At 42.9% G+C, this 26,778-nt stretch overlaps 2 protein-coding genes across 3 annotated transcripts in view; both read left to right on the forward strand.

Moving 5' to 3' along the window:
* Nucleotides 1–7,856, forward strand: part of rpl24 (ribosomal protein L24) — an 80,762-nt gene extending 72,906 nt beyond the window's left edge. Inside the window, exon 7 of the mRNA XM_080786106.1 lies at nt 7,846–7,856. The gene's annotated coding sequence lies outside the window, so the exon portion shown is untranslated. The remainder of the gene's footprint in view (nt 1–7,845) is intronic.
* Nucleotides 1–26,778, forward strand: srpx (sushi-repeat containing protein X-linked). Of its 2 annotated transcripts, XM_080786103.1 has the most exons (10): nt 10–147; nt 5,310–5,366; nt 6,862–7,050; nt 9,238–9,414; nt 14,126–14,252; nt 14,616–14,737; nt 15,794–15,973; nt 20,426–20,559; nt 24,587–24,708; nt 25,878–26,778. In XM_080786103.1, the coding sequence occupies exons 1-10, from the start codon at nt 60–62 to the stop codon at nt 26,059–26,061; spliced, it is 1,380 nt and encodes a 459-aa protein (XP_080642229.1). In that variant the 5' UTR covers nt 10–59; the 3' UTR covers nt 26,062–26,778. The 2 variants fall into 2 exon arrangements, with proteins under 2 accessions (XP_080642230.1, XP_080642229.1); XM_080786104.1 differs by lacking the exon at nt 5,310–5,366 and having other exon boundaries at nt 1–147.

Genomic DNA, 26,778 nt, shown 5'->3' on the forward strand with positions numbered 1-26,778 from the left:
CCTTTGAGAGTATAGCTGTAGGAATGCGTTGGAAGTTTTCCTGCTGAGGCTACTTTCAGATGTTGAGGAGAGTCCCGTGTCTGAATATGGACATCTGGCCGCTGCTGCTCGTGCTGGTCCAGCTCTGCTTCTGCTTAGGGTATGAAGGTAGGATTGACAAATTAATTAACCATAATACTTGAGTCCAGATTCCAGAAAAATCAAATAACGAAATTGATAGTTTTTGATCTGTCCATTTAGAATTTAAATGTGTGTTGGCCAAACTTGCAGTAATACCTATATAAGCCTTCTTTTTTATAAACTGGTAAGTGTACATATTTCTTCTTTTTACGTTGCACGTTGAAGCTGTATTAGCCCTGTTCCTGGTAACGCACTGGACCAGGGCTAGTTTACCGCTACATTTTGGTGAACCACATTTCTGTTTACGTGGAGGGGGCTGAAAGCGGGGGGAGTGCAGTGTGCATCTGGGGGACGTTCTCTGTGCTCTGCAGAAAAACTCCGTCAATAGTATGAATGAAAAACTAATGAGGCCAGCGAGTTTTACACATCAGTCTGACTCTGATCCTTTTTTGTTACACATGAGTGATGAGCCACAGGCAGATAGCCACCACGTGTCCAAACGTGAGATCAATTAGTCATTTTTGAATATCAAGCACAACTCTGATCTGTGTGAATTAAAACCTCTTAAGTTTGCCTTAGCCTACTTGGCAGGGATGGATGCTCATTGCTGAGTAAATATTGGCTACCCTCCTCCAACACTGTTTTTGTTTCTCCCCCTCCTGCTGGCTCTCTCTCTCTCTCTCTCTCTCTCTCTCTCACACAACATTACAACATTTTAATTTGGTCACGTACCCCTATCTCAAAAGAGTTTGTACTAGGGGGGGTCTTAAGGGAAGATTTGTGTACATTTAATTTTATAAAATGAATGATTAAACTTTTTTTTTTTTTAAACAACTGATTTACAAGCTCTGCAACATGTTGTGAGCTATAGTTCTGCAATTTTTGAATAGCCAAAGTATGAAATATCTAACCATATCTAATTAATGATCATAATACTGTATGCATTTAATATGTTCTGAAGTAGCCTAATATCCAGCACATGGAAAACACCCACACTAGTTCTCCAGATGGATTAATGCAAACATAAAAACGGGGACTAGCTGTTATACCTTTGTTGAAATGCAGCCATTGAAAAGCAGCATGAGGCTGAAATTAGGCCTACTTCAAAGATGGGACGGGGATGAAGCTTGGATATGTCTGCAGCACCAAATTCCAGCTGTGTGTCTGTGCGCACATGTACAAGCATATTCCCTGTAGAGTGGTGGAGCGTGGCTCACTATGGTTGAATGATCATACAGGCTGAAACATGAAAACAAGCCGCTAGGTGGATTTATGCTGACGGGGTAAACACAGCTTGTCAAACTGACTGGTCATTTGTTTTGTGTGTGTGTGTGTGTGTGTGTGTGTGTGTGCGTGTGCGTGTGCGTGTGCGTGTGCGCGCGTGTGTGTGTGTGTGTGTGTGAGTGAGTGTGTTCGCACGCGCAGTATTCACAAGGATTTTATTTTACACCACCGTGTTTGTTCAGGGGGTCAATTAGACCATTATCATTTGTGTGTGTGCATGCCTAAAAAAGTGGGTGGCAGCTGACTAAATTGCTTGAGATCCAAGACCCTGTAATTTGAATATGGTTGTGTGCTTTTTGGAGACCATAAAGTCAGCTATAGTAGTGGGGTTTTGTTTTGAAGTATAGGTACTCCACAGAGTGCACTTTTTGAACTGGAAACCTTTGGGTTTAGTTTCTTTACTGCTTGGTTTGTGGACTGCATTCCTGCTTACGCTAGTGAAAGACTGGTGATAGATAGTTTCCATGGTTTCTCGTAACGATGTGGGTCTGTGTAGGTCAGTCCAACACTGTCTGTGATGTAACCAGGGGAAATAACTGCCAGTAAGCCCCATATCTCTGGAGAACAGTTTTTCTACAGTAGTGTCCCTGAGAGAGAGAGAGAGAGAGAGAGAGAGAGAGAGAGTGAATGGTGGAGAAGTCATGACCACAGTGTATACATGCATACATGCAATAAAAGTGTCTAGAATTATTCATTAATAGCATCATCATCATTATGTGTTACAGAAAGAATCATGCAACTCGCCCTGTAATTATGTGATGTTGAGTAGAAGGAGGGAGATATACCCACTCAGTATTTCCTACGCTGCAAATTACTCACAGTTACAGTATATCCCTTCATTGTTCATGACTAGCTTTTTTGTGATGGAAATAATACCTATTACAGGCCCTTTTCACCCCCAGAGGTTTGGCGAGTTGGTGGGCGTCATTCCTGCCTGCCGCATTAACAGTCCGATGTATTTTACTCTCACAGAGGACACACCTCAGCACGTTGACAGATTTATCTGAGGTAAAAATAAAATACTGTATGAACTACCGTTCATTCATATTAGTTTGGTCTTGGATCTGGCAGAGCTTCGCTGGAAATCACATGACGAACACATAAAAGTGAAAGGAGGAGATCTCGTCTTGTTTGCTTATGCTTTTATATTGGAATATGTTATGACCCATCCCTGGACTTCTGCATATTGTTGTTACTTGAACAGTTTTTTAAAGTCATATTTTGTGTGTGAGGGGGAGAGAGACGCAGAGAGAGAACTAGATAAAGTGCTCTCTGTGGAAATGGAAATTTGCTGGTTCTCCATATTTCTTCTGTAGATTGAGTATGTTTTGATGAGATGGAATCTGTTCACTGTTGATTACATTGTTGTTTTGTTGTCAGTGCTATTACTGGTCATGCCCAAGGCAGATGTCCATAATAATTACTCAGCATTTTTAGGTTAAAATGTCGCACTGTGCCAACTGCTGTGTGCTTAGTTATCCCAGTCATCCCGTGGGCAGTGAAAATCTGTCACCGTGTTATTGGCCGATCAATGTGCGGGCATATTTGGTTGTAAGCAATGTTGAACTTCAAGGGATGAATATATCACAGTGTCTGCTGTCTGTTTCTCTCTGACTCATGCGCACATGCATGCATGTACTCACACAAGTACTCACACAGACGCGCGCACACACACACACACACACACACACACACACACACACACACACACACACACACCTGTAATTATTTTCCCATATCTCTCCTGTCTGTCTGAGTCTTGAATGCCAGGGATGCAAGGTTTTCCCCTTAGATGGCTAAATCTGATCTGATTGGTTTTGCTCAGTAGCAAACATGCTGTGTAACTCAACTGCTGAAACCTCAACTATTGTGAGGTGTGTGTGTGTGCGTGCGCGACTGTGCGTGTGTGCGTGGATTTGTGGCATCTAAGCTAGACATCTTTTTTTGTTTTTTTAAGATGACGATGAAGAAGATGAGAAATCAGAATGTTAAACCCTGGAGTTACACCCCGGTGTGTGATGTTTGTGTGACGCTATAGGAGGTGTGGCCATTGGTAGTAGTGGAACACTCCTCTCTTGTACCCATCATGGATGCTGAACAGAGGACACATTCACACTGGGGTTCATAGCTAACATCCTGGGGCCAATACAAATCCCCTCCCCCTTTAACCTGAGTCCTTCATAGCCTGGCCCAGCCTGTATGATTTCTTGTCTGTCGGGGCGGGTGCCGGTCGAAAACAGGCGGTGGATCCTATTTAAGCAATATTACACGAGACGAGAGTGCAATATTCCTATACGATTCTGTGCCTGTCAGTACACATAGCTCTAGTGGCCATCGCAACGCTCCGCACAACAGCTTGGGCATGAGCTGCGCCTCTTGTTGCTCATGCCCGTCAGAGATGGTGCGCCTCCTTAAAGGAGAAGTCTTTCTTACGTTTATTTGTAGTTGTTACGTCCCTACCAAAGAGGTCCAGGTGTTATTTTGTGCAAAACTCCTTTTTGGCTATTTTCCCTACCATAAGCCCTAAATGAATTGAATTGAAAAATTGCACAAAGAAACACCTGGACCTCTTTGGTGGGGACGTAACAACTACAAATAAAGGTAAGAAAGGTAAGAACGCATTCTAGCATGGAATTCTCCTTTAATTGTAACTGTTTTTTGCCTAACTACTGCTACAGTCCTTTCTTAGTCTTTTCTTACCGAGTGGGCCGAGTGACATTAAAAAGTCATATGCCTAAAACCTAACCTAACCTTAAAATAAACACTGCGATGAGAAGGATTTGAACGCAAGGCACTTTAACGGCAACTCCATGCTATCTTCTGCTTTTAGCAGGGGTTTTGGGAGTTATTTCATGCCTCATGTGAGAGGCAGTTCTGTGTTCGTCACAGTTGTGTGTGATTTTGTGGAGGAAAAGCAAGGTTGCGTCTCTTCCCCCATCCCTCATAGCAATTCCCCAAACATTTGGGATAATTGAATCACCTCCTGTGTCAGCCTTTCCCTGAAATACCCATCAAAGACTTCAATTCGTTTTTAGAATTTCAATAATATAGGTTGTTTTGCTGTTATTCTTGCATTAAAAGGAAGTTTGCTGACAAAAGGAAAAAGTGTTACAGCCTGTTTTGTAGGCCAACCCAGAAGTTACCTCCGCCATGGGATTCCATTGCAGATTTCCAATGGAATATTTAGCTTTGGCATACATTCTAAAAAATAAACTAGTTTGCAAAACTAGTTTGCAAAAAAATAATAAAAAAGCCATGTGGATAATCTACTGTATGTTATAGCATAGAACCAGAAACTCCTGGATTATCTGCATCAAAAACACTATTGGAAGAAAAGACATTGGAAATCTGGTGATGACGGGACCCATTCACTTCTGCGTTTTGTGACTACAAAGTGTAACACTGTTGGCACACAGACAGCAGTGCACATTAACATTAAGTACTCCTCAGCAACAGGAGACAGCAGCTTGAAACAGACTTTTGAAGTGCAGTACTGTGCATGTTTCAAAAGCACCTTTACTCCTAGTTCCAAATGAACACAAGGGTGATCACTGGGAGATCGACCACCACTGGGTTGACCAAAGTGAATCCTCGTTACGATTCATTTCGGCAAGACCAGCTGGAAGGAAAAGCATCCTTTTGAGCTTTATCCTCTGTCTCCAATCTCCATCTTGTCCATGAGATCCTTTAAAGATCACCTCATGCGGTTCATTTTGGACGAAAGGGTCTGCTATTGCTTTGCTCTGCAAGCTCTTGTCTTTGTGTGTTGTTTTGCAGTACAGGCCCTGCAGGACACAGTAAAAAACAAGACAATGCTTTCAAACATTGCTAGACATCTTGAATGCAGCCACGCTCTTATTTTCAGTGAGCTGTTGCTTTTCCCCCCTCTTCTTTTCCCCATATAGGGTCGGGACAGCAAGCCTATGGAGACGATGAAGACTGGTATTCTCGTAGATACAAAGGTGATATGTTCATTTTGATTTTAACGGACACAGACACTCTTTACACGGACTGAAAACTACATTCACTCTGGTTTTTCATAAGGCAGGAGCATTTCATTTCATACTTGCAAGTTAAAGTCATCTTCTTCAAAACCCCAAGCACATCTTGTGTACACATTTTAACAATGTACACATGAAATGATAATATATAATATAATTGTTGTACAAACTGACTTCTAGCTTTTAATTCTAGGGTCAGTTAGACGTAGAACATTATCCTCCAGGCCAAGCCAAACTCCCATTCTCTTTTGTAAAACTTGACTGTAGTATAAATTATTTTCTCTTACCCAACGGTTGTGGAGCCATCGCCAACACACACATGCAGGGAGAGAGACAGAGATAGAGAGAGAGCGAGAGAGGAGAAGGCCTGCCACTGTTATGAATACTCATCTCCCTTCCAAATGGAAGTTAGCCTAAGCGCGCGCGCGCGCGTGTGTGTGTGTTTATGTAGGTTCACAGGGTGGATGGGGTAGGGTAAATATGTCCCCCAAGCCAGCAAGAAATGGGCTGCAGATTTTTATTTCCCTGCATGGAATACGAACCTTTGTGGCCCCTCAAACTTGGCATTCCTAAAAAGATTTGTAGAGATCATCCGGCAAAAGTTAAAGGCAAATTCACCGATGATAGATCTTTATCCCTCAATCATATTGTTCTAAAATGGAAATGGATTCAGGGTCAGAGCCATAAAGAGTTGGGTGATGCATTAAATCACTAGTGAGAAGTGCCAATAAGCAGCTGTACTCTCTTACTCTCTCTGTCTCTCGCACGCACGCACGCACGCACGCACGCACGCACGCACGCACGCACGCACGCACGCACGCACGCACGCACGCACGCACGCACACACACACACACACACACACACACACACACACACACACACACACACACACACACACACACACACACACACACACACACACACACACACACACACACACACACACACACACACACACACAAACAAAAGCTCTCCACGCTTTTTTATCAGATGCTTTCTCAAGAGAGTCAGCCAGAAGCAGATAAGGTAATGACAAATCCACTGTATCAGTCTGTGTGCAGTTGATGGGTGGGTTTTCATATACAGTACATCATTACTCTTCCTTCTCCTAATATATGTCCTTTTATGTTCTCATAGTCCACAGGTAAGTAGTCATTTGACTGAGGATGCTATAGCTACCTGATTTAGACTGGATAGTCTGCAGATATTGATTTCAGGATTTCAAGAATCAAGGTTCATTTGTCACTAATCATGCAGGTACAAGCAATGCAGAATAAACAATAGTTAACATTGGTGAAATTAACTTTAATCCCCGGCGGTGTGTTTGCTTGAGCGTGGAGCAACATGAGACACGCTAACAAAACAATGCTGCGGTGTATTCCTCAGTAGAGAAGCCAAGCAAATATTCTATTTCATCTGTTCGGTAACTAACTACAAAGTGTCTCTGTTGTTCAGGGACCCCATGGTGTGCTCCCATTAAGGTGAAGCATGGTGACGTGAGCTGCCGATCTCCCAGAGGAGAGCACCACAAGAACGTGCTGGGAGCGCGCTGCAAGATCCGCTGTAAGCGAGGCTACGAGGTGCAGGGCTCCGAGGTGGTGTGCATGGCCAGCAAACACTGGTCTTCTAACTACGCCTGCAGAGGTGAGACCTAATCATTAATCATCTGATCACACCTGTACACACCTCCACACAACAACACATGCATGTGCAAAAACACACGCACGCACGCACGCACACACACACACACACACACACACACACACACACACACACACACACACACACACGCACACACATGATTTAAACGATTATTTAGTCTGGCATTGAATGTTAAAGGAGAATTTCATACTAGAAGGCTTTCTTACCTTTATTTGTAGTTGTTACGTCCCCACCAAAGAGGTCCAGGTGTTATTTTGTGCAAAAGTGCATTATTGGCTAATTCCACTATAATAAATAATTCCCCTAAATAATATAAGCCCCCAATGGGGTTTGGGTTTTTGTGCTAATTCGCTTATATTTCCATCGAAATAAGTAGTAAAGTGTGCCGCTTGGGATACTATTTATATTATGAAGAGAGGATATATACAAAGAAAATTGATTTTTGAGCGATGGAAATAAGCTAATTAGCCCCACTGCCCCATTCAATTCAATGCAATTCAATTCAATTCATTGAGGGCTTATGTTAGGGAAAATAGCCAATAATGCGCTTTTGCACAAAATAACACCTGGACCTCTTTGGTGGGGACGTAACAACTACAAATAAAGGTAAGAAAGCCTTCTAGCATAGAATTATCCTTTAAACAGTTTGACTGCTCGACCCGACTTACCTGTACTAATTGATAAAAGACCTCTTTCCCTGTGGAACCCCGATTTTTTTTTTATTTGCCGATTTTGATAACTTTTAAGACATATACAAGGTTTTCCATGGACACTGACCGATAAAAAAACTGACCGATAAAAAAACTGACACTCGCTTCTCAGCACTTCTGTGTAAATGAGTCCCAATGCAATCCTATGGGCAATGGCGGCGCGCTACGGGTGGGTCTGTACTTTGGAATATATTTCGACACTATGACAAGCGATGGCACTATTTTAACCCATTCTGGGCGGGAACCCCTTTTAGTGTTATAAGGGATGAGCTTGGGAAGTTGGGATGAGCACAAAATTGATATTATTATTTTTAGCCAAGGCAGGTAGTCCGCGGACCCCCAAGTGGTCTGCGAAGCATGCCGTGGGGGGTGGGTCTGTGTATTCCTCGGACTCACAGACGTCTCTCTCTCTCTCACATGCACCCGTGCGCGCACACACACACACACACACACACACACACACACACAGCTTTGTAAATGGCGGTGGTGGTAGAAAGAAGTTAATCTAGGTCGCGCAAATGTCACACACACAGGTCGAGTGGCAGGCATGTAGTGTGTTTGTGTCTCAGAGACACGCGCTGCAGGCTGCATGCACGACGTGCGTGCCACGTGATCGGGCTAGCCAATCACAGCTCTTCTGTCTGTCGTTCTAAAATGGAATTATATAGGTTGGTAAGTGTGGTGTAGCAGAATTAGCTGTTGATAACATGATGGCGATGTTGCACAGAAAGCTGTGACCCATTAAATGAGTTACTTGCTTGCCTTCCCGTCATGCACCTGTATCCCAACATGCATTTCACCGCGTGACGGGCGTGTGGCAGGCAATCGGAGTAAGGAAATGGCAGCGCGATGCTAGGAGGTGATTTTGGCAAGAATTAAGTAAATTAAGATAGTGCAAGCAGATATTTGGTGCTTCATTGTCAGCAGCGTACATTGAGGCCAGAGCACTGGGCAATGTTGTGCGCCGAGCGCTGTCTGGTTTAGAGATGACTCCGTTAGTTTCAGAATTGATTTTAAAATGTTACCCTATAAGCCCATGTGCGCCCACTAAGGTCCTCAGACAATGCCCTCCTGGAGACCCCTACAGCTCAGCTGGTCACTAAGGGCGGCAGGGCCTTTCTAACCAGGGCCCCCACCCTACCCACTGACCTACGATGTGCAAAATCAGTATCCACGCACGTTTAAATCTCTCCTGAAAACCCACCTTTATGTTAAAGCCTTTTCTTAACTGTAATTTTTGTATTATTGTGTAGGTTTTGTATTTCTATGCCTGCTATTGCATGGGTCGATCTTTTGTTGTTTTCTTTTGATGTGAAGTGACTTTGTCTAGAAATGTGCTATATAAATAAATTCATTATCATTTTAAGCCAGCAGCCGTTTTGTGCAGTACTATACGGAAGTGACAGACGGACAGACATCTCTGGAATGAATTGTTAAATAAAGTGCTCTCCCACCACAGAGGTCCGATGTCCAAAGCTGAACATGCCCGTTAATGGGGCCTACAAGTGTTCGGATGGCTCCTACTTCAACTCCCGCTGCGAGTACCTCTGTGCTGCGGGGTACACTCTGAAGGGGCAGAAGACCACCGTCTGCCAGCACAACAAGATGTGGAGTGCTGGAGACAGTACCTGCTTTGGTAAGTTTGACTCTGGGGGGTTTCACATACTGTATGATGTGTGGTGCTTCTGTGACCTGGCCTCAAATAGACATTCCTTTTGGTGTTTTAAGCGTTGTGTTATAGTTATACTTTAGCTATTGAAAAATAGCAGATCTACGAGCTTGTAGATCTGCTATTTTTGAAAAATCTTGAAAATGTGGCGCAAATCTTTTAACTCATATCTTTGCTTGTGGGGAGGTCCCTGGATCAACATATTTTCAGATGGGGGTCCGCAGCCAAATACGGATAATTCTGTTGACATGGAAAAGGTTGAGCACCAGTGACATAGAAACGTTGTTAGGATTTAGAAGACATTTTTATTTAGAATCGGCCTCAGGTCTAAACCTTCAAGAATAGCAAAAATATCTGAAGCCTGCAGATTGGCTATACTGTGTGTGTGTGTGTGTGTGTGTGTGTGTGTGTGTGTGTGTGTGTGTGTGTGTGTGTGTGTGTGTGTGTGTGTGTGTGTGTGTGTGTGTGTGTGTGTGTGTGTGTGTGTGTGTGTGTGTGTGTGTGTGTGTGTGTGTGTGTGTGTGTGTGTGTGTGTGTGTGTGTGTGTGTGTGTGTGTGTGTGTGTGTGTGTGTGCGTGTGCGTGTGCGTGCGTCTATTTGGGAGTCCTTGGCATGGTAATGTTTGGGTACCTCTGACTCTGATCAAGCATAAGAAGGAAAATGTATTTGGTTTACTACTTTTCGGGATTACCGGTTTACGTCTTGGTCTTGCATGGTAAAAGGAGTTTATCTTCTGTTCTACTAATGGTTAAGGTTAGGCTAGGTTAGGCAAAGGATTGGGTTACATCGGTTATGGTTAAAAGGGAATGAAACCCTAAGAAGCTGATTTTGTGGTGGGCTTTCCTGTAAAGATTAAAAGCTACAGAAGGTTAAAAGCATGAAAGAGGAAAACATTTTGAAAATAGCATTTTCACAAAATGTCTCTATGGAAAGGAGCTAAAGGAGAATTCCATGCTAGAAGGCTTTCTTACCTTTATTTGTAGTTGTTACGTCCCCACCAAAGAGGTCCAGGTGTTATTTTGTGCAAAAGTGCATTATTAGCTATTTCCCCTATACAGGGGCGTCAATATAGCTGGGGGGTGGAGCCGGGGGAAAAGGTCAGAGTTCTCCCAACCGGAATAAACAGTGGGTTTTCAAACGCAGATGCTTTAAATACTACTAATTTAAAAGTAGGCGTCATGGCGTGCCAGATCACAGGCACAGATCCTTGTTGCCACTCGACAAGGAAGGAACGCTACTATACTTTAGAAAATGAAACAAGCTAGAGGCCGATTGGAATGTTTTCCTTGACTGCATGGACATGATCCAACACAACACAATGGACTATATATTTGCATGGTAAGAGACACTTTTCTATAGCGTCTAGCAGCCCATTCTGACCTGAGATCAGATTCATACGAGGTTTCCACTGGACACACACTGGTCTGATGAACCCATTCTGACCTGAGATCAGATTCTAAAAATGTCAGTCGCTCTTCGATTTTTCAAAAATAGCAGACCTACAAGCTCATAGCGCGCCACTCGGTGGCGCGCTATGAGCTTGTAGATCTGCTATTTTTCAATAGCTAAAGCATAACATGATGCTAACACCAAAATGGGTGCCCGGTCAGAATGGGCTAGATATGATCACTGAAACTTATCATAATATATATTTTTTAAATCCATTAATTCATCAATGATGTTTGTTTATAGAACACGTTTTAGTGAATTCCAAGTAGGCTAGCTACCGACACTATTCGTTTCGACCGCACTTTGCCAATTGATGGCTCCGACCGTGCCAAGTTCCAACTGTCTCTAAACTACTTAGAATTCACTACAATGTGTTCTATAAACATTATTGATGGCTGTGGGTTTTTGATATGTTAAGTTTAATTGATCATATCTATAGAGTGTCTCTGCCAGGCGATTAAACACTGCGCCGCGGTAACACAATGTTTTGTAACATTGGAGGGAGATGGAGAGGCATATGTCCGATTTCGGTGGTGCTTATGCTTGTGCAACTTGACGCATGCAATAAAGTATAAAGAGATAAGGATACTCTGACTATAAACCACGTGAACCCCAGGTCCCCTGCATAAACAACTAATCTATAGACTCACAATGCGTCGCAACGCCCTGTGAGCTGATGGTAGCCCTGGACTGAAGTGTTTTACGCACATTCTCCATTTACAGACCTTACGGCGGCTTACGCCTACACAAATTTTCCGATTACAAACATAAAGTTCTCACCCCAGGGCCATGGATGTTACAATTCTGCTACGGCGGATATAAGTTCCGGTATCTTCCGTATTGTTTCAATAAAAAGCAAGGTTTAATCAGTTTTTGGCCATGCGCTTTCAACTATGCGCAACCTATCGGTTGGTGCATTATAACTCTGATAAAATGGCCACGGATCGGGAAGATACGGGTACTTCTACCCACCCAAGGAGGATTGTAACATCCGTGGCTCTGGGGCGAGCACTTTATATTTGAAATCCTAAACACACGTTTGTAGACGTTAACGTTCTAAATGGGAAAAGTGCGTAAAACAGGTTGAAGTTCCACCATGACAGACCAGCGCCTTGTGAACCATGGCTAAATCGTCTCGTATACTTAATAATAAGTCAACTTTCCGACTGAGGCAACTGAACGATTGCGTTCCAGATGTCCTTCCGATGGATTTTTCTTGGTTGTCAATATTTCTATCATCCAACAAATCGCTCTGAAAGTGATCCAAAGGATCGTACGCTTTTGTAACTCTATGGGGAAGACCATTTTCTTTAGCCCAGGCTAAAACCGGATGTGACGTTTGTGGGCGTTCCTGTCTACCTTCGTGTCAATGTATAAGCCCTCAATGGGGGTTGAGTTTTTGTGAAACTTCGAAATAAGTAGTAAAGTGTGCCGCTTGGGATACTATTTACATCATGAAGAGAGGATATATACAAAAAGAAATAGATTTTTGAGTGATGAAAATAAGCAAATTAGCACAACACCCCAATGCCCTATTCAATTCAATGCAATTCAATTCATTGAGGGCTTATGGTAGGAGAAATAGCCAATAATGCACTTTTGCACAAAATAACACCTGGACGTAACAACTACAAATAAAGGTAAGAAAGCCTTCTAGCGTGGAATTCTCCTTTAAACAGCAAGCAATGCCTAAAGTTAATAATGTGTGCGTTAGATTTGTGCGTGTCAAGCACGAGCATAATACTGTTGACTCTGCTGTTCTACATACGCATGTGTGCACAGCTACAACGACAACCCCAGCACTGTTATTGAGCCAGAAGAATTTAGCCTGCAGGCAACTCGGCAGACTGCAGGAGCTAAACTAAATGATATCTCAGAATTGTTGTTTGTCTGAATTCTAACTGACATAAGGGAGATAAATGGCTGGGACTGTGCACCGTGGAAACCGGCTGTGTAAACGATTTATATACAACCTTTAAAAGCGGGGTCAGTGACTCGGTATCCACATAGCTGGTCAGAGTTTATAGGAGAGTCCTCGAGACTATTGGATGACGACGGCCTGCCGCAAAGATAATTCCTCATGCCTCACTAAATAATTAGCTCGGTAATCGTACAAGACAAATGCATGCACGCATGGTTGATTTGCTGTCACCATGGAACTGAGAACTGATGACTCGCTTTCTCAACCTTAGTTTTATATCCTGAAAAATGCAGACTGAGCCTCAAAACGACCAGTATTTTCTGGGAACGTGTAATGACTGTCTTTATGCTATCACATGCATGGCTTAACAGTCTATACAGCCTTGATAAAGGTTAATAATCACAGGGTAATTAAGACGCACTGGTGTAGTCCCATAGAGCTCTGACCCTGTCGGATCCCTCAACTTCTACTGTAGCGACACAGAATATTGTGTTTGAGTGGTGCAACCACTCCTATAGACAGCTATGTGTGTGGCTGTGTCCCTGGGTCTGTCCCTAGCCTTGTCCGAGCACGGAAATAGCGTTATAGCGTTTGTTCACAACCAAGTGTCACTGTTGCACAGCCTGACACACAGACAGAGACACACACAGGCCAGGGAGGAGGGCTTGTACAGTACAGTACAGTACAGTACAGTACAGTACAGTACAGTACAGTACAGCACCACTCACTTCAGACGGGTCTGATTTTGTTGTGTCATTGACTCCCATTAATGAATTGTCTTTTTGAGTGGTGCAACCACTCCCTTACGGAGCTATGTGTGTGTGGGTGGCTGGCTGGCTGGCTGGGTTGGTTTTTCACCACCTGTGCGCAACCTAACACACACACACACACACACACACAAACACACAAGCACATATTAACTGTATATATGGTGATTTCGGGTGTGCCAGTACAGTGACAGTACAGTACAGTAGAGGGACTCTGTCATTTCTCAACCGTTTCGGACGTGGGGCGGCTCGCTGGAACGGGGCCGGCACCCTGGGTGTGTTTCTGTGGGACCGGGGACTCCCACACGGAGTTGCACCACTCACTTCAAACGGGTTTGAAGCCAGGTTACGTCAGTTTGGTGTCAAAAGTAGTCGCTGTATTTTTCCATAACTTTTTTCATTCTTTCTAATTATATTATATTTACAATTAGATTTTTCCAAACATCTCTGTTGACCTTTCTTTCATCAAATTATTTTCATCCTATCAACTCCATCATATCTATTCTATTCCCATCTCTATTTTCTCTTTATGTCTCTGCAGATGGGGACCCTCCAGTGATCAAGTGCCCCAATGTGAAGGATAAGTGGGCAGAGCCAGGAAAGCTAACGGCGAGGGTGGCTTGGGACACCCCAGAGGGCATGGACACAGCAGATGGAATCCTCACAGAGTCAGTCAGATAATCCACTTTTTACCCATTCAGGGCAGGAACCCCATTTGGTGTTTTGGGCATTGTGTTATACTTTAGCTATTGCAAAATAGCAGATCTACAAGCTCATAGCATGGCACCGAGTGCCGCGCTACGAGCTTGTAGGTCTGCTATTTAAAAAAAAATATGTGGTGGATATCTTTGAATATATTCTTTCACAGTGAACATTTTTAATTCAAATCTTTGCTTCAGATTATTCTGGGGCTCCTTGACATGAAATAGTTTGAGAACCACTGACATAGAAACATAGGTTTTTCAGAAAACTGTCATGATTTAGAAGACATTTGTTCATTCAACTAATTTCTTCTTTTTTCTTCCCAACAGTGTGATTCTGAAAGGGAAGCCCCCCAAGGCGGACTTCCTGGAGGGCCTTCATAAGATGTCCTACACTGTCTTTGATCGTGCGGCGAACAAAGCATCCTGCCGCTTTTCTTTCCGAGTACGAGGTAAAGCTCTTAAATCCCTGCAGCGTCACAGAGGAGGTCTATATATATATATATATATATATATATATATATGTGTAGACCAAGAGAAACTTCCTTAGAAGAGAAAGGGACCGCACACTCCAGAGAACGCTCTGGACAAGATTATTTTTGCTTCGTTGCTTTATTTGCACGACGCGCGTGCAAAGCACCTGACGAAGCCTACACACGGCGAAACGCGTCGTGCAAATAAAGCAATGAAGCAAAAAATATTCTTGTCCTGAGCGTCTCTGGAGAGTGTGCGGTCCCTTCCTCTTCTAAGGAAGTTTCCCGTGGTCTACATTTCATGCCTTGCCTACCAGCACCTCCCCCCACTTGGATGCGCACGAAAAGCTAGAATCTTTGCTGGAGAATACCTTTCATTCAGTGAAGTTACCCATGGTTTCAATGCACGCACTACTGTTCTGTGGAATAAGATGAGATTTCATTATTTTAATATTGTTGCTTTTATATCTCAGAATTATGTTTTTGCTGATGAGGCTTGGTCTTATAGATTGAAATGTGCTCACTCAGTTTGGGCTTTATTGTGTTCTCTTAATTAATGTCCAGTCATTTATTATTATTACAAAAACATTGTGTAAACATCAGTGCATCCGATTTCAAGCTTCCTCCACCTGCTTTACGCACTACCCCCTGTCAAGTGGAGAGAAAAAAGCATCTGGCTTGTAGTAGAGGAGGCTGAACAAACGCACACATCTATATATCTATATAGGCTGGGTGTGCTGGATCAATATAAAGTCACAAATGAAGAAATGAAAAGAATCTGCACACCATTTTATGCTCCCAATTATATATTTACTGAAGTGGTAAAGTTTCGGGCCACAGCTCGTGAGGATTTTTTTCTTCACGTGTCTACACTTTCCCAAACAGTAGCAGCCGTTCACTGTCTGTGACAAAGGTGGTCGAAAATTGGGAATTGACATGACCGGCAGCTATTTATAAATGATTGACGTAGCATTTCCTGGTCCTGCTGTTTTCCGTGTGTCACATCATGTGAGTCACTCTGTCCTGTGTGTGTAGTGCGTCGATGTAGCCCCCTGTTCGCGCCGGACAATGGCTACATGAAGTGTGACAGCGACGGGGACAACTACGGCGCCACGTGTGAGTTCAAGTGCACGGGCGGCTTCGACATCGGGGGAAGCGCTGCCCGGGTGTGCCAGTCTGCCCTCACATGGTCCGGCATCGAAACCACCTGTACACGTATGTATTATTATCGACCTGTATGCACGCATGCCAAGAACACACACAAACATTATTATGTTATAATTTACAGTAGATATTGAAAAATAGCAGATCTACAAGCTCATAGCATTGTGTCCCAGTTCCAAAGAAACCCTGTCCAATGGGAAATAATGACTACAGGCCTGTGGCCATGACATCAAATGTTGTTAAGTCATTAGAAAGAATTCTCACTGAGTTACTTCGTAAAAAGAAGTAGAACCTAGTCTAGATCAATTCCAGTTTGCCTATTCAAGGAAACGAAGTACCGGGGACGCAATTGCTACTGTAGCACACTATATCCTGAAACACCTTGAGAGCACCGTGGCATATGCCAGACTGCTTTTCATTGATTTCAGCTCCGCCTTTAATTGTATCCACCAAGATATACTGCTACGTAAACTAGCTTTACTAGATGTTAATCCGTGGATAATTAAATGGTATTTTTCTTTTTTGTCTAAGAGACCACAGAGGGTCAGGTTTAACCGTGTTCTCTCTGAGGAGGCACGCAGCAGCACAGGGGTTCCACAAGGAACTGTTAGTTCCTCGCTCCTGTTCACATTGTATACGAATGATTGTGTCAGCTCATAGTCTAATCAATACGTGATCAAGTTTTCAGATGACACTGTCATACTCAGTCTTCTTACAAGCAAATCTGACATTCTCAGCCATACAACTGGAGTAGGCAGATTTGTTGAATGGTGTGATAGGGCCTGATTCACAACGGCGTTTACGGTGATAACATGACGTGAAGCTAGCGGAAAGGCATTTACGTGGATTTCCCACATTCATTTGGAATTCATGGAAATGGCCGTGAACTTGACGCTCACGTACGTTGGTCGGAAACTCCGTCAATTCCCACGGGACGTCTTTAGGTGGCGGAGACGGCCCAGACGGGAGACATTTGCGGAAGCATACACGTGAGATTTATTCAGAAGGCTTTAGTCTTCATGCTGAATCAATAAATTGTTCCCAAATCTCAGATAAAATATGTAGGCATGTGTCCCCATGACATATTGGTCGATCAGCACAAAATAAATGATAGCCTATATAATAAAAGCTGAGTGCACTTGTATGCCTAAATGCATGCATTTCCCAATACAGAAACTGCCCCTGCAAGCCCGACACCTTTTTATTTATTCATTAGGATATTACTATAGCATGCGCGATTGCGCTTCTCACTTGACAGCTTTCTACTCGCAGTGCAACGGTTGTGAGCTTGTAGATCGGCTCTCGCGCATGTTAAAAAACAAACTCACAATTATAATAAGAACACATAGGCTTATCTGCATTCTGCACTACGAATCCAACATTGTTTAGTGTAGTAATGCCTGCAGTAGGCGGCAGGCCTATTGAAATTGTTTTGTTACGGAGCTCCTTGAGTCAGTTGACTGTCGGTCGGTGTGTGTGTGTGTGTGTGTGTGTGTGTGTGCAGTGTGTGTGTGTGATGTGTGTGTGTGTGTGTGTGTGTGTGTGTGTGTGTGTGTGTGTGTGGGGTGGGCAGACAGCAGCGTGCTGCCGATCCGATTCACATTGGAAAATGAATGGGCTATATAGCCCTGTATAAAAAATAGAAGACCACATTAGCCTGGGAGGCGGCCTTTTTTCCGACAGCATTCTAGCCGACGGGGCAACGGTCCGCTCCGCAGCTCCACATGCGCTGCTCCCGTGCTTCAAATATGAAGGACAGACTTTATAATCATGTATTGATATTGATCACATGCATGGATGCCACACACACAGAATAGTTTAACTCACTGGCTAAACTCACTGGATTATAATTTCTTAAATTCTTCAGACAAGAGGATCCCAATTATTCACTTATGAATGTATAGGCTTGTACTGTTCTTTATCGCGCAAGCCATGCCCCCCTCCCTCTCTCCTCTCTCTCTCTCTCTCTCTCTCTCTCTCTCTCTCTCTCTCTCTCTCTCTCTCTCTCTCTCAAAAGACGACTTTTGCATTGACATATATCCGATATTTTAAATATCGGATAGGATAGCCTATGTTTTACCTCTGACTGCAAAGTGCAAAGGTATGAGTGCAGCACCCGCCTTGGTCCCGAACTTAATTAAATAAATTATAATTATATTGTTTCAGCAGCGGAGCACGCACCGTTGTGGACATATTAATAGAGTGCGGGCTATATTCATGCATTGACCGCGGCTGTGAAGCCGCATAGTCTGCGGCTGCAAAGCCTTTTTTCTTTTTTTGACAGACCAAACTGCTGTCTGCTGAGTCATGCTTGAAGCCTTTTATGGTGCGATATGGGGCGTGGATCAATGCAAATGAGGTTGTCGGGTGCTTTTCCGATCACTTTGCACCCACTGCATTCAGTATGACATACACCTGCGATACGCCAGCGCACCTGTGGTACACACCGCTCTCTGAATAACACGTCATCTCAACGTAGCTTGATCGGACGGATAAATACGATATCTGTTTCCACCACAGTGTAACGGTGGCGTATTTCTTTTTAATGAATCAGGCCCATAGAAACTATGTAATGATCAACACTGATAAAACAGAGGAGATCATTGTGGATCCGAGGTCCATAGGAGACCATACCTTGATCAAGGTTCACGATAATGACATCAAACAGGTCTCCTCCTATAAATATCTGGGAGTGCAGATTGACCAAGATATGAGCTGGCACATACATGTTGAATCCTGCTGTTCAAAAATACACCAGCGGTTACATTTTCTTTGTAGACTGAGGCTGTTTGGTGTTAGCCTGAATATTATGTTAATTTTCTATAGAGCTAGCATTGAATCTATCTTGAGATATGGAATCTCCAGCTGGTATGGTAACCTGACTGTGAAATATAAAGCTCAAGTTGCAAGAGTTGCGAAAATGGCTGGGAAGATCATGGGCCTGTCTTCCCCCCCGATGACTCCCCAAGCCATTTTTGAACAGACTGTAGTAAGGCAAGCTAAGAATATAACCTCTGACCCCTCACATGTTCTGTATTCCGAATATGAATTAATGAGATCAGGAAGAAGGTACAGGATGCCACAGTGCAAGTACAACAGATATAAACACTCTTTCATTCCTCTCTCTATAAAAATGTTGAATGGGTAATTGGTACCTTAACGGGGTGTACGCACCAGGGGTGTATTTGTTTTGTTTTGCTGTAATGTCTCTGTCTATGTGATTATACGTATGTTTATATGTATGCAGCTGTGGTCCTGTCTCCAAGACAGATTTCTCCCAAGGGAGACGAAATAAAGACAACCTTGAACCTTGAACCTTGATAGCGTGCCACCGAGTGGCGTGCTACGAGCTTGTAGGTCTGCAAATTTGTTTCTTTTCGTGAAAATGTGGCACAAATCTTTTAATAATCTTTCGTTTTTAACTCAAATCTTTGCTTCTGGCGGGGGTCCCTGTTTTTGGGGGTATTTTTGGGGGTTCTTGACATGAAATTGTTTGAGAACGACTGACATAGAAACATGGGTTTTTCAGAGAACTGTCAGCATTTAGAAGGCATTTGTAGAATCATCCTCAGGTCTAAATGGGTTAAAAGTGCACATTCACCCATTAATTACCCATGCTGAAGTGGTTACAATAGAGTGGTTCAGTGGATGTGAAAACGGTGTCTGGTTTTTTGTCATAGCACGCTGTCTATCAATTAGAAACAATACACTTCATCAATTTCTGGCCACCCATTCATCGACTAGCTTCCTCTATGACACGTGTATATACTATACTGTAGGTGGTTTGCTGTTTGCGGCTTATGACAGTCTTTTGCTGCTCATAATCCTCATATCATATCTCTGCTGTCCGGAGGAAACCTCATCTACAAAATGTTCATTTTTCAGGGAATTAAAAATATACGTTTTTAATGAAATGAATAAAACCTTATATATTTTTAAACGATGCAATACTGCCTCATCAAAGTTGGTGTTGTGACTTTAGATATTGTCAATGACTTGCATGAGAAGGAGAGAGGTGGTGGAGTTAGCTGTTTTAGCAGACAGTTTGAGTTATGTCCAATGGAGTTAAGATGTTTTGTCCAATGCGTTTTTTTACTACTTTCCATTGGTTCAATACATTTAGAAACAACACAAAGACGTAAAGGGTGTTCAATAGCACTGATTCATGGAATAAAATCAAAAATGGAGTTATGAGGTTTCCTCCGGACAGCAACGTTATGTAATAACCCCTCAGCAAATACTGACCTCAAAGAGTATTTCGGTCGGTCGGATGGACGGTTGGACCCACACTCAAAGGCCTCAGAGTGAGGCCTTTGAGAGGGGGGCTCCAGGGAGGTCCTCAGCAAAATGTGATAATATTGCATCAAAAGACTACTAGTCGACCTGGATTGTTGTGTGAGCTTTTTTTTCCTCCACACTACGTCTGAAACGGCCGTATAACCTTGTCATGTCGTCATGTTCCGTCGTGTGTTTCTCACATGTTCCGTCGTGTGTTTCTCACAGCGATGAACATCAATGTGGGCGTGCGGACAGCTGCGGCGCTGCTCGACCAGTTCTATGAGAAACGCCGGCTGCTCATTATCTCCGCCCCCACTGCTGCCAATCACTATTACCGCTTCCAGATGACCAACCTACAGGTGAGAAGGGGGGGGGGGGGATGAGAGTTGCATGTGGGAAGGTGGGAAGACTCAGATGGAGTAGGAAAATTCCAGATGGCTCAGAATTGGATTTACAAAAGATAATGGCCATTAGGCATCATACAATTAACACAATCGAGGGAGTGTGTTAAGCAACCATATGGCCATGGGGGAGGGGGGGACAACCCCCTTAGGTGTGATAGGACAATGAGAGTTGTTTTTATAAAACACTCACCAAATATGGCAAAGTGAAAGAAAACCATACACGTGTCCCAACTAAAGTTTTTAATAAGATGTAATTTCGATCACTGGAGACTCATCAGTCTTTGTGCAGCTCTGCCTCTCGTCCTTTGCTGTTTCTGATGCCTTTGATGCTAACACCATAACAGTGTTTTCATGTCATCCTGTAATGGTGGACCAGTTAAGCCTCCACAGAGATCAAACTTCACTTTCACAACATTTTGTGTGAATTTCCTCTTGACAGCCTAATGTCTTTTCTTTAGCAACTGTACTGTACAACAGTAAAAAGTATTCATAGCCATGGTATGTGATCATTATCCCGCACCTATCAATCAAACCGATTACGTGATATACACACTACATGGGTTAATTAGAAGGACGCATAAACAAATGGTTTTTCTATTGACTGGGACTTTAGTGTCGCAGTACCTGATGAACAGAAAATGGCACAGCAATGAATTCATACTGTATGTCTGATAAAGCCGTTTTATTTTGACTTGGACCAGGATATATTTCCTTGCATGTCAAAAGCCATTACAAGGCTGTCAGCTTTACAAGGCTTGACCTTTGGTGATACACAGCCCAACTTTACAATAACGTGTACCGGTTTTGTGAGTTTAATCTGTAGGAGTAGTAGCAAAATGTGTGATTTGAAGAAAATGCAACATGGCGGAAACAGGGAAATGTAATCTGGCACAAGTGGCTGGGCCCTATATGGAGTGAGAATCCAAGGAAACAAGGGAAATATGATCTTATTGTACAAGCTATGGTTCAGGAGTTATTGTCCAAAACCTTAAGTGGGATGTTGTAGCACCACCATGGGGCCGATGGGGTGGAGGTTCTTTCTTCTTGGCCTACTGTGAGTGAGTTTCACAGCAATCGGAAGCTGCATTCTTGATTTGTGGCATTTTGTATACCATAGGTTATATGTTTTGAAATTTTGAAAAAAAAAGTTATCCTCGTTTCTCATCATTTTGGACCATGGGCTATAGCCCATATCGTACGGCATACTATAGCGCGCCGTTTTTCGTCATTTTTGATGATTTGACAAAAATGACGAAATGACAAAAACGATGGGTTATAGCCCATGTTTTTTGAAATTTTGAAAAAAAAAGTTATCCTCGTTTCTCATCATTTTGGACCGTGGGCTATAGCCCATATCGTACGGCATACTATAGCGCGCCGTTTTTCGTCATTTTTGATGATTTGACAAAAATGAAAAAATAAAAAAAACGATGGGTTATAGCCCATGTTTTTTGAAATTTTGAAAAAAAAAGTTATCCTCGTTTCTCATCATTTTGGACCATGGGCTATAGCCCATATCGTACGGCATACTATAGCGCGCCGTTTTTCATCATTTTTGATGATTTGAAAAAAATGACAAAATGAAAAAAACGATGGGTTATAGCCCATGTTTTTTTAAATTTTGAAAAAGAAAGTTATCCTCGTTTCTCATCATTTTGGACCGTGGGCTATAGCCCATATCGTACGGCATACTATAGCGCGCCGTTTTTCGTAATTTTTGATGATTTGACAAAAATGAAAAAACGATGGGTTATAGCCCATGTTTTTTTAAATTTTGAAAAAAAAAGTTATCCTCGTTTCTCATCATTTTGGACCGTGGGCTATAGCCCATATCGTACGGCATACTATAGCGCGCCGTTTTTCGTCATTTTTGATGATTTGACAAAAATGAAAAAATAAAAAAAACGATGGGTTATAGCCCATGTTTTTTGAAATTTTGAAAAAAAAAGTTATCCTCGTTTCTCATCATTTTGGACCATGGGCTATAGCCCATATCGTACGGCATACTATAGCGCGCCGTTTTTCATCATTTTTGATGATTTGAAAAAAATGACAAAATGAAAAAAACGATGGGTTATAGCCCATGTTTTTTTAAATTTTGAAAAAAAAAGTTATCCTCGTTTCTCATCATTTTGGACCGTGGGCTATAGCCCATATCGTACGGCATACTATAGCGCGCCGTTTTTCGTAATTTTTGATGATTTGACAAAAATGAAAAAATGAAAAAACGATGGGTTATAGCCCATGTTTTTTGAAATTTTGAAAAAAAAAGTTATCCTCGTTTCTCATCATTTTGGACCATGGGCTATAGCCCATATCGTAAGGCATACTATAGCGCGCCGTTTTTCATCATTTTTGATGATTTGAAAAAAATGACAAAATGAAAAAAAACGATGGGTTATAGCCCATGTTTTTTTAAATTTTGAAAAAAAAGTTATCCTCGTTTCTCATCATTTTGGACCGTGGGCTATAGCCCATATCGTACGGCATACTATAGCGCGCCGTTTTTCGTAATTTTTGATGATTTGACAAAAATGAAAAAATGAAAAAACGATGGGTTATAGCCCATGTTTTTTGAAATTTTGAAAAAAAAAGTTATCCTCGTTTCTCATCATTTTGGACCGTGGGCTATAGCCCATATCGTACGGCATACTATAGCGCGCCGTTTTTCATCATTTTTGATGATTTGAAAAAAATGACAAAATGAAAAAAACGATGGGTTATAGCAGGGGTTCCCAAACTTTTTTGGACCAGTTACCCCTTTTGGGGTAGATATTTTTCCAGGTACCCCCTCATCCTCGCAACACGGATAACAAATAAATGTATACGTCTAAATGTAGACGTTTAAATGTAGACGTCTAAATGTAGACGTCTAAATGTAGACGCTAAATGTGTACGTCTAAATGTAGACGTCTAAATGTAGACGTCTAAATGTGTACGTCTTCTCTTATGGGGGTCCCTGGCATATCTTTTCAAATGGGGGTCCACGGGCTAAGTAGTGTCAATTTGGGGGTCCTTGACATGAAAAAGTTTGGGAACCACTGCTTTAAACACTTTAGCACTTTATGAACATGAACAAAATAGATGGGTCCCCCCTGGAACTCCCTCAGGTACCCCTGGACCCCACTTTGGGAACCACTGCCATAGGAAGCACCATAGATGACGGAAGCACCATGGGAAGTGCCACAGATGAGCCGAAGGGTGAAATCAGCCCTCAGCGGCTTCTGCCAGAAATATGGGGAGGGGATGGGCCCCTACTGGGCGGGGCTTCTGGCGGGGTTTCTTTCTTTTTACGTGAGTTGGGTGTTGGGCATATTCTAAAGGCCTATTCATAGTCTGGATTTCCGGTGGTGAGGTGACCACCGCTCCGGTGGTGAGCTGACCACCGGAGCTGAAATAACATTGAGTGGTGGTGAGTAAAAACAGAGAGAAGGGCTGGAGCGGTGGCGGTGGTTTGCTCTTCACCGCGGCTCGTGACGTCATCTTGTAGTTCGGTGGTCACCTAAACACCGTAAATCCAGACTATGTATGAGCCTTAACGCAGCCTGAAAACTCATTCTGGCCACCTGCTCAGTAGAATCTGAATCCACACCTCCCGGGTTCAAATCCTGCTTACGCCACTATTTCTGTGCCAACACAGCAAACAACTTTTTTGTGCCGATGAAGTAAAGTTTTAAACCGTGGCCGGTTAAGCCCGAGGCGACGGGGGTCTGACATGCATGGCCGGTGAAGACTTGAGGTTAGGGCTTGGGGTTAGGGTTTTAAATGTCCGACATACAGTACATGCGTTCACCCGTGGCTTCTACTACTGGGTTGGATGCATGAGGGCCAACCTGTGTTGTGTCTGGCAGATGCCGCTGAGGGTTGATTTCACCCCGCGTGCCACAGATGACGGGGAAGCGCCAAGGGAAGCAGCACATTACATTAACATTTAACACACAGGATTTCTGTCTGACTGTGGTCTCTCTGTGGTGTTTTACAGCACGCCCAGTGTGGTCTGGACCTGAGGCATGTGACAGTGATTGAGCTGGTGGGGACTTATCCAGCTCAGATTGGCCGCATTCGACACAGGCTTCTTACCCCAGGCCTGTCTCTGCAACTCAGGTACACACACACACACACACACACACACACACACACACACACACACACATTGAACACCCTTTAGGTCTGTGTGTTGTTTCGAAAATATAATTATATATATATAATTATATTATATATATTGGAAAACTCCATTGGACCCTCAAAATGTCTGCGAAAGAAACTAACTCCACCACCTCTCCCCCTCTCATGGAAGTAATTGACACCAACACCAACTTTGATGAGGCTGTATTGCTTTGTTTAAAAAAACTAGTCCTTATATTACCCGTTCTGAATATATGAACAGCAAATATATATATAGTAAATATATATATATATATATATATATATATATATATATATATATATATATAATATTAGTGGTCCATGACATGAAAATGTTTGAGAACCACTGCTCTAAAACAACATTGGACAATGATGTTTGACAGTCAGCAATATTGTTGCTTATTCTAGATTTATTTTCTGATTTTCTGACTTTATCTGGCCTGTTAACATTTTCATAGACCTGGTTGCTTGTTTCCCTCTCAGTCAATGTGGCAACCCTGGTCATTGCCGTGTTGACTGTTGTGGTTCCGTTCCGTATGATAATGTAGCTTAGCACACAACAGCTAGGAGGATACAGCAGGCTGCTGCCGTCATGTTTAAAAGTATTTTGCGCAATTTATGTCCCCGAATGTATGGATATGGACTTATGGCTCCATCGCTGCCTCTTTCTTTAGTCGAAGTAGAAATTTAACGTGTTGCTGACTGTTTACCGTCCCTCTCACACACGCACGCGCGCACACACACGCGCACACACAATATTTGGACAGTAAATATGACAGTTGCGTCGGTAAAATGTAGCCTAGCCGGATTCTGGGAGCGTGCAGATTTCTTTTGCCATGGAGAGATGTGTGCTAATAGTGTGGCTCGGTCGGAGATAGACCACGGATAAACTGCTGTAAACGGCTGTAAACGGCTGTTATTATTCACTAATAAATTCATTATTAATCATTAATGTGTCAAATCGAAAAAAGTCATTGTCATTGTTAGAATTATAGTATGATGATAGTATGATGATGATGATGATGATATATGGTTTTCTTATTTCCTGAAAATTATATATTTGTCATTTCCTGAAAGATGACAGCAGGGATATAATAATAATACGACAATATCACTGTATATTCAAGGTTACTACTCCAGATCCCACAACGATCTTACCACATGGTGCTGGTGGACAAACAGGGCATCGACAAGCAGCGCTACGCGTTCCCCATCACGTCTGCCGAAATCTTTACCACCATCGACACGTTCCCCGTCCGCAAGGATGAGATGGTGCTGCAGCAGGAGGCAGCGCAGAACTGTCAATCATAGACCCTCGTCTGTCAGCTTGTCAAATCCCATGCGACCCCTACCCCCCCCCCCCCCCCCCCCCCCGAGGCTTGCTATTCTTTCACAGTATCCTTTCAAATCTCCTGTCGCGGTCACTAAGAGCCTTTAGATCAAACACGCTCTAAATCACTTACACTTTTGTATACAGTTAGCAGTGAGTGCAGTGGATGTACTGTAGTGTGTGTGTGTGTGTGTGTGTGTGTGTGTGTGTGTGTGTGTGTGTGTGTGTGTGTGTGTGTGTGTGTGTGTGTGTGTGTGTGTGTGTGTGTGTGTGTGTGTGTGTGTGTGTGTGTGTGTGTGTGTGCGCGTGTGCGTGTGTGTGCGTGTGCGTGCGCGTGCGTGCGTCTGTGTCATAAGAGGTCATAAAAAATGGGTCATACATTACAATCATATTGATTCTCATGTCTTGTCTGTTTGTGTTTTTAATTTTGTTGTTGTAATTATTATTATTATTATTATTATTATTTCTACAGCAGAAACATGTTTTTCTATTTTGTATAATAAATACATTATTTTGGGGTATGAAAGTGGAGACTTCACCTGTCAAATATTTATGGCTCCCCTTTTCTACTTTTCCGACATTCTTTGCAGTGTTCTTGTATAGTGGGAGACAGTGATGCTAGTCTGACAGACAGTCCACCTCTCTCTCTATGTCTGAAGTCATGTGACACTCATTAAAAGCATCTCTCACAACTATCA

The sequence above is a fragment of the Protomyctophum bolini genome (assembly GCF_963924005.1).
Source record: "Protomyctophum bolini genome assembly, chromosome: 16".
NCBI classification, from domain to species: Eukaryota; Metazoa; Chordata; class Actinopteri; order Myctophiformes; family Myctophidae; genus Protomyctophum; species Protomyctophum bolini.

What these genes read in the sequence shown, in the direction of transcription:
- srpx (XM_080786103.1), top strand. Translation starts at nt 60, where the DNA reads ATGTTGAGGAGAGTCCCGTGTCTGAATATGGACATCTGGCCGCTGCTG. An exon ending in CTTTTCTTTCCGAGTACGAG is followed by an intron (nt 14,738 to 15,793) that starts GTAAAGCTCTTA and finishes CTGTGTGTGTAG; the next exon opens with TGCGTCGATGTAGCCCCCTG. An exon ending in GGCCTGTCTCTGCAACTCAG is followed by an intron (nt 24,709 to 25,877) that starts GTACACACACAC and finishes TGTATATTCAAG; the next exon opens with GTTACTACTCCAGATCCCAC.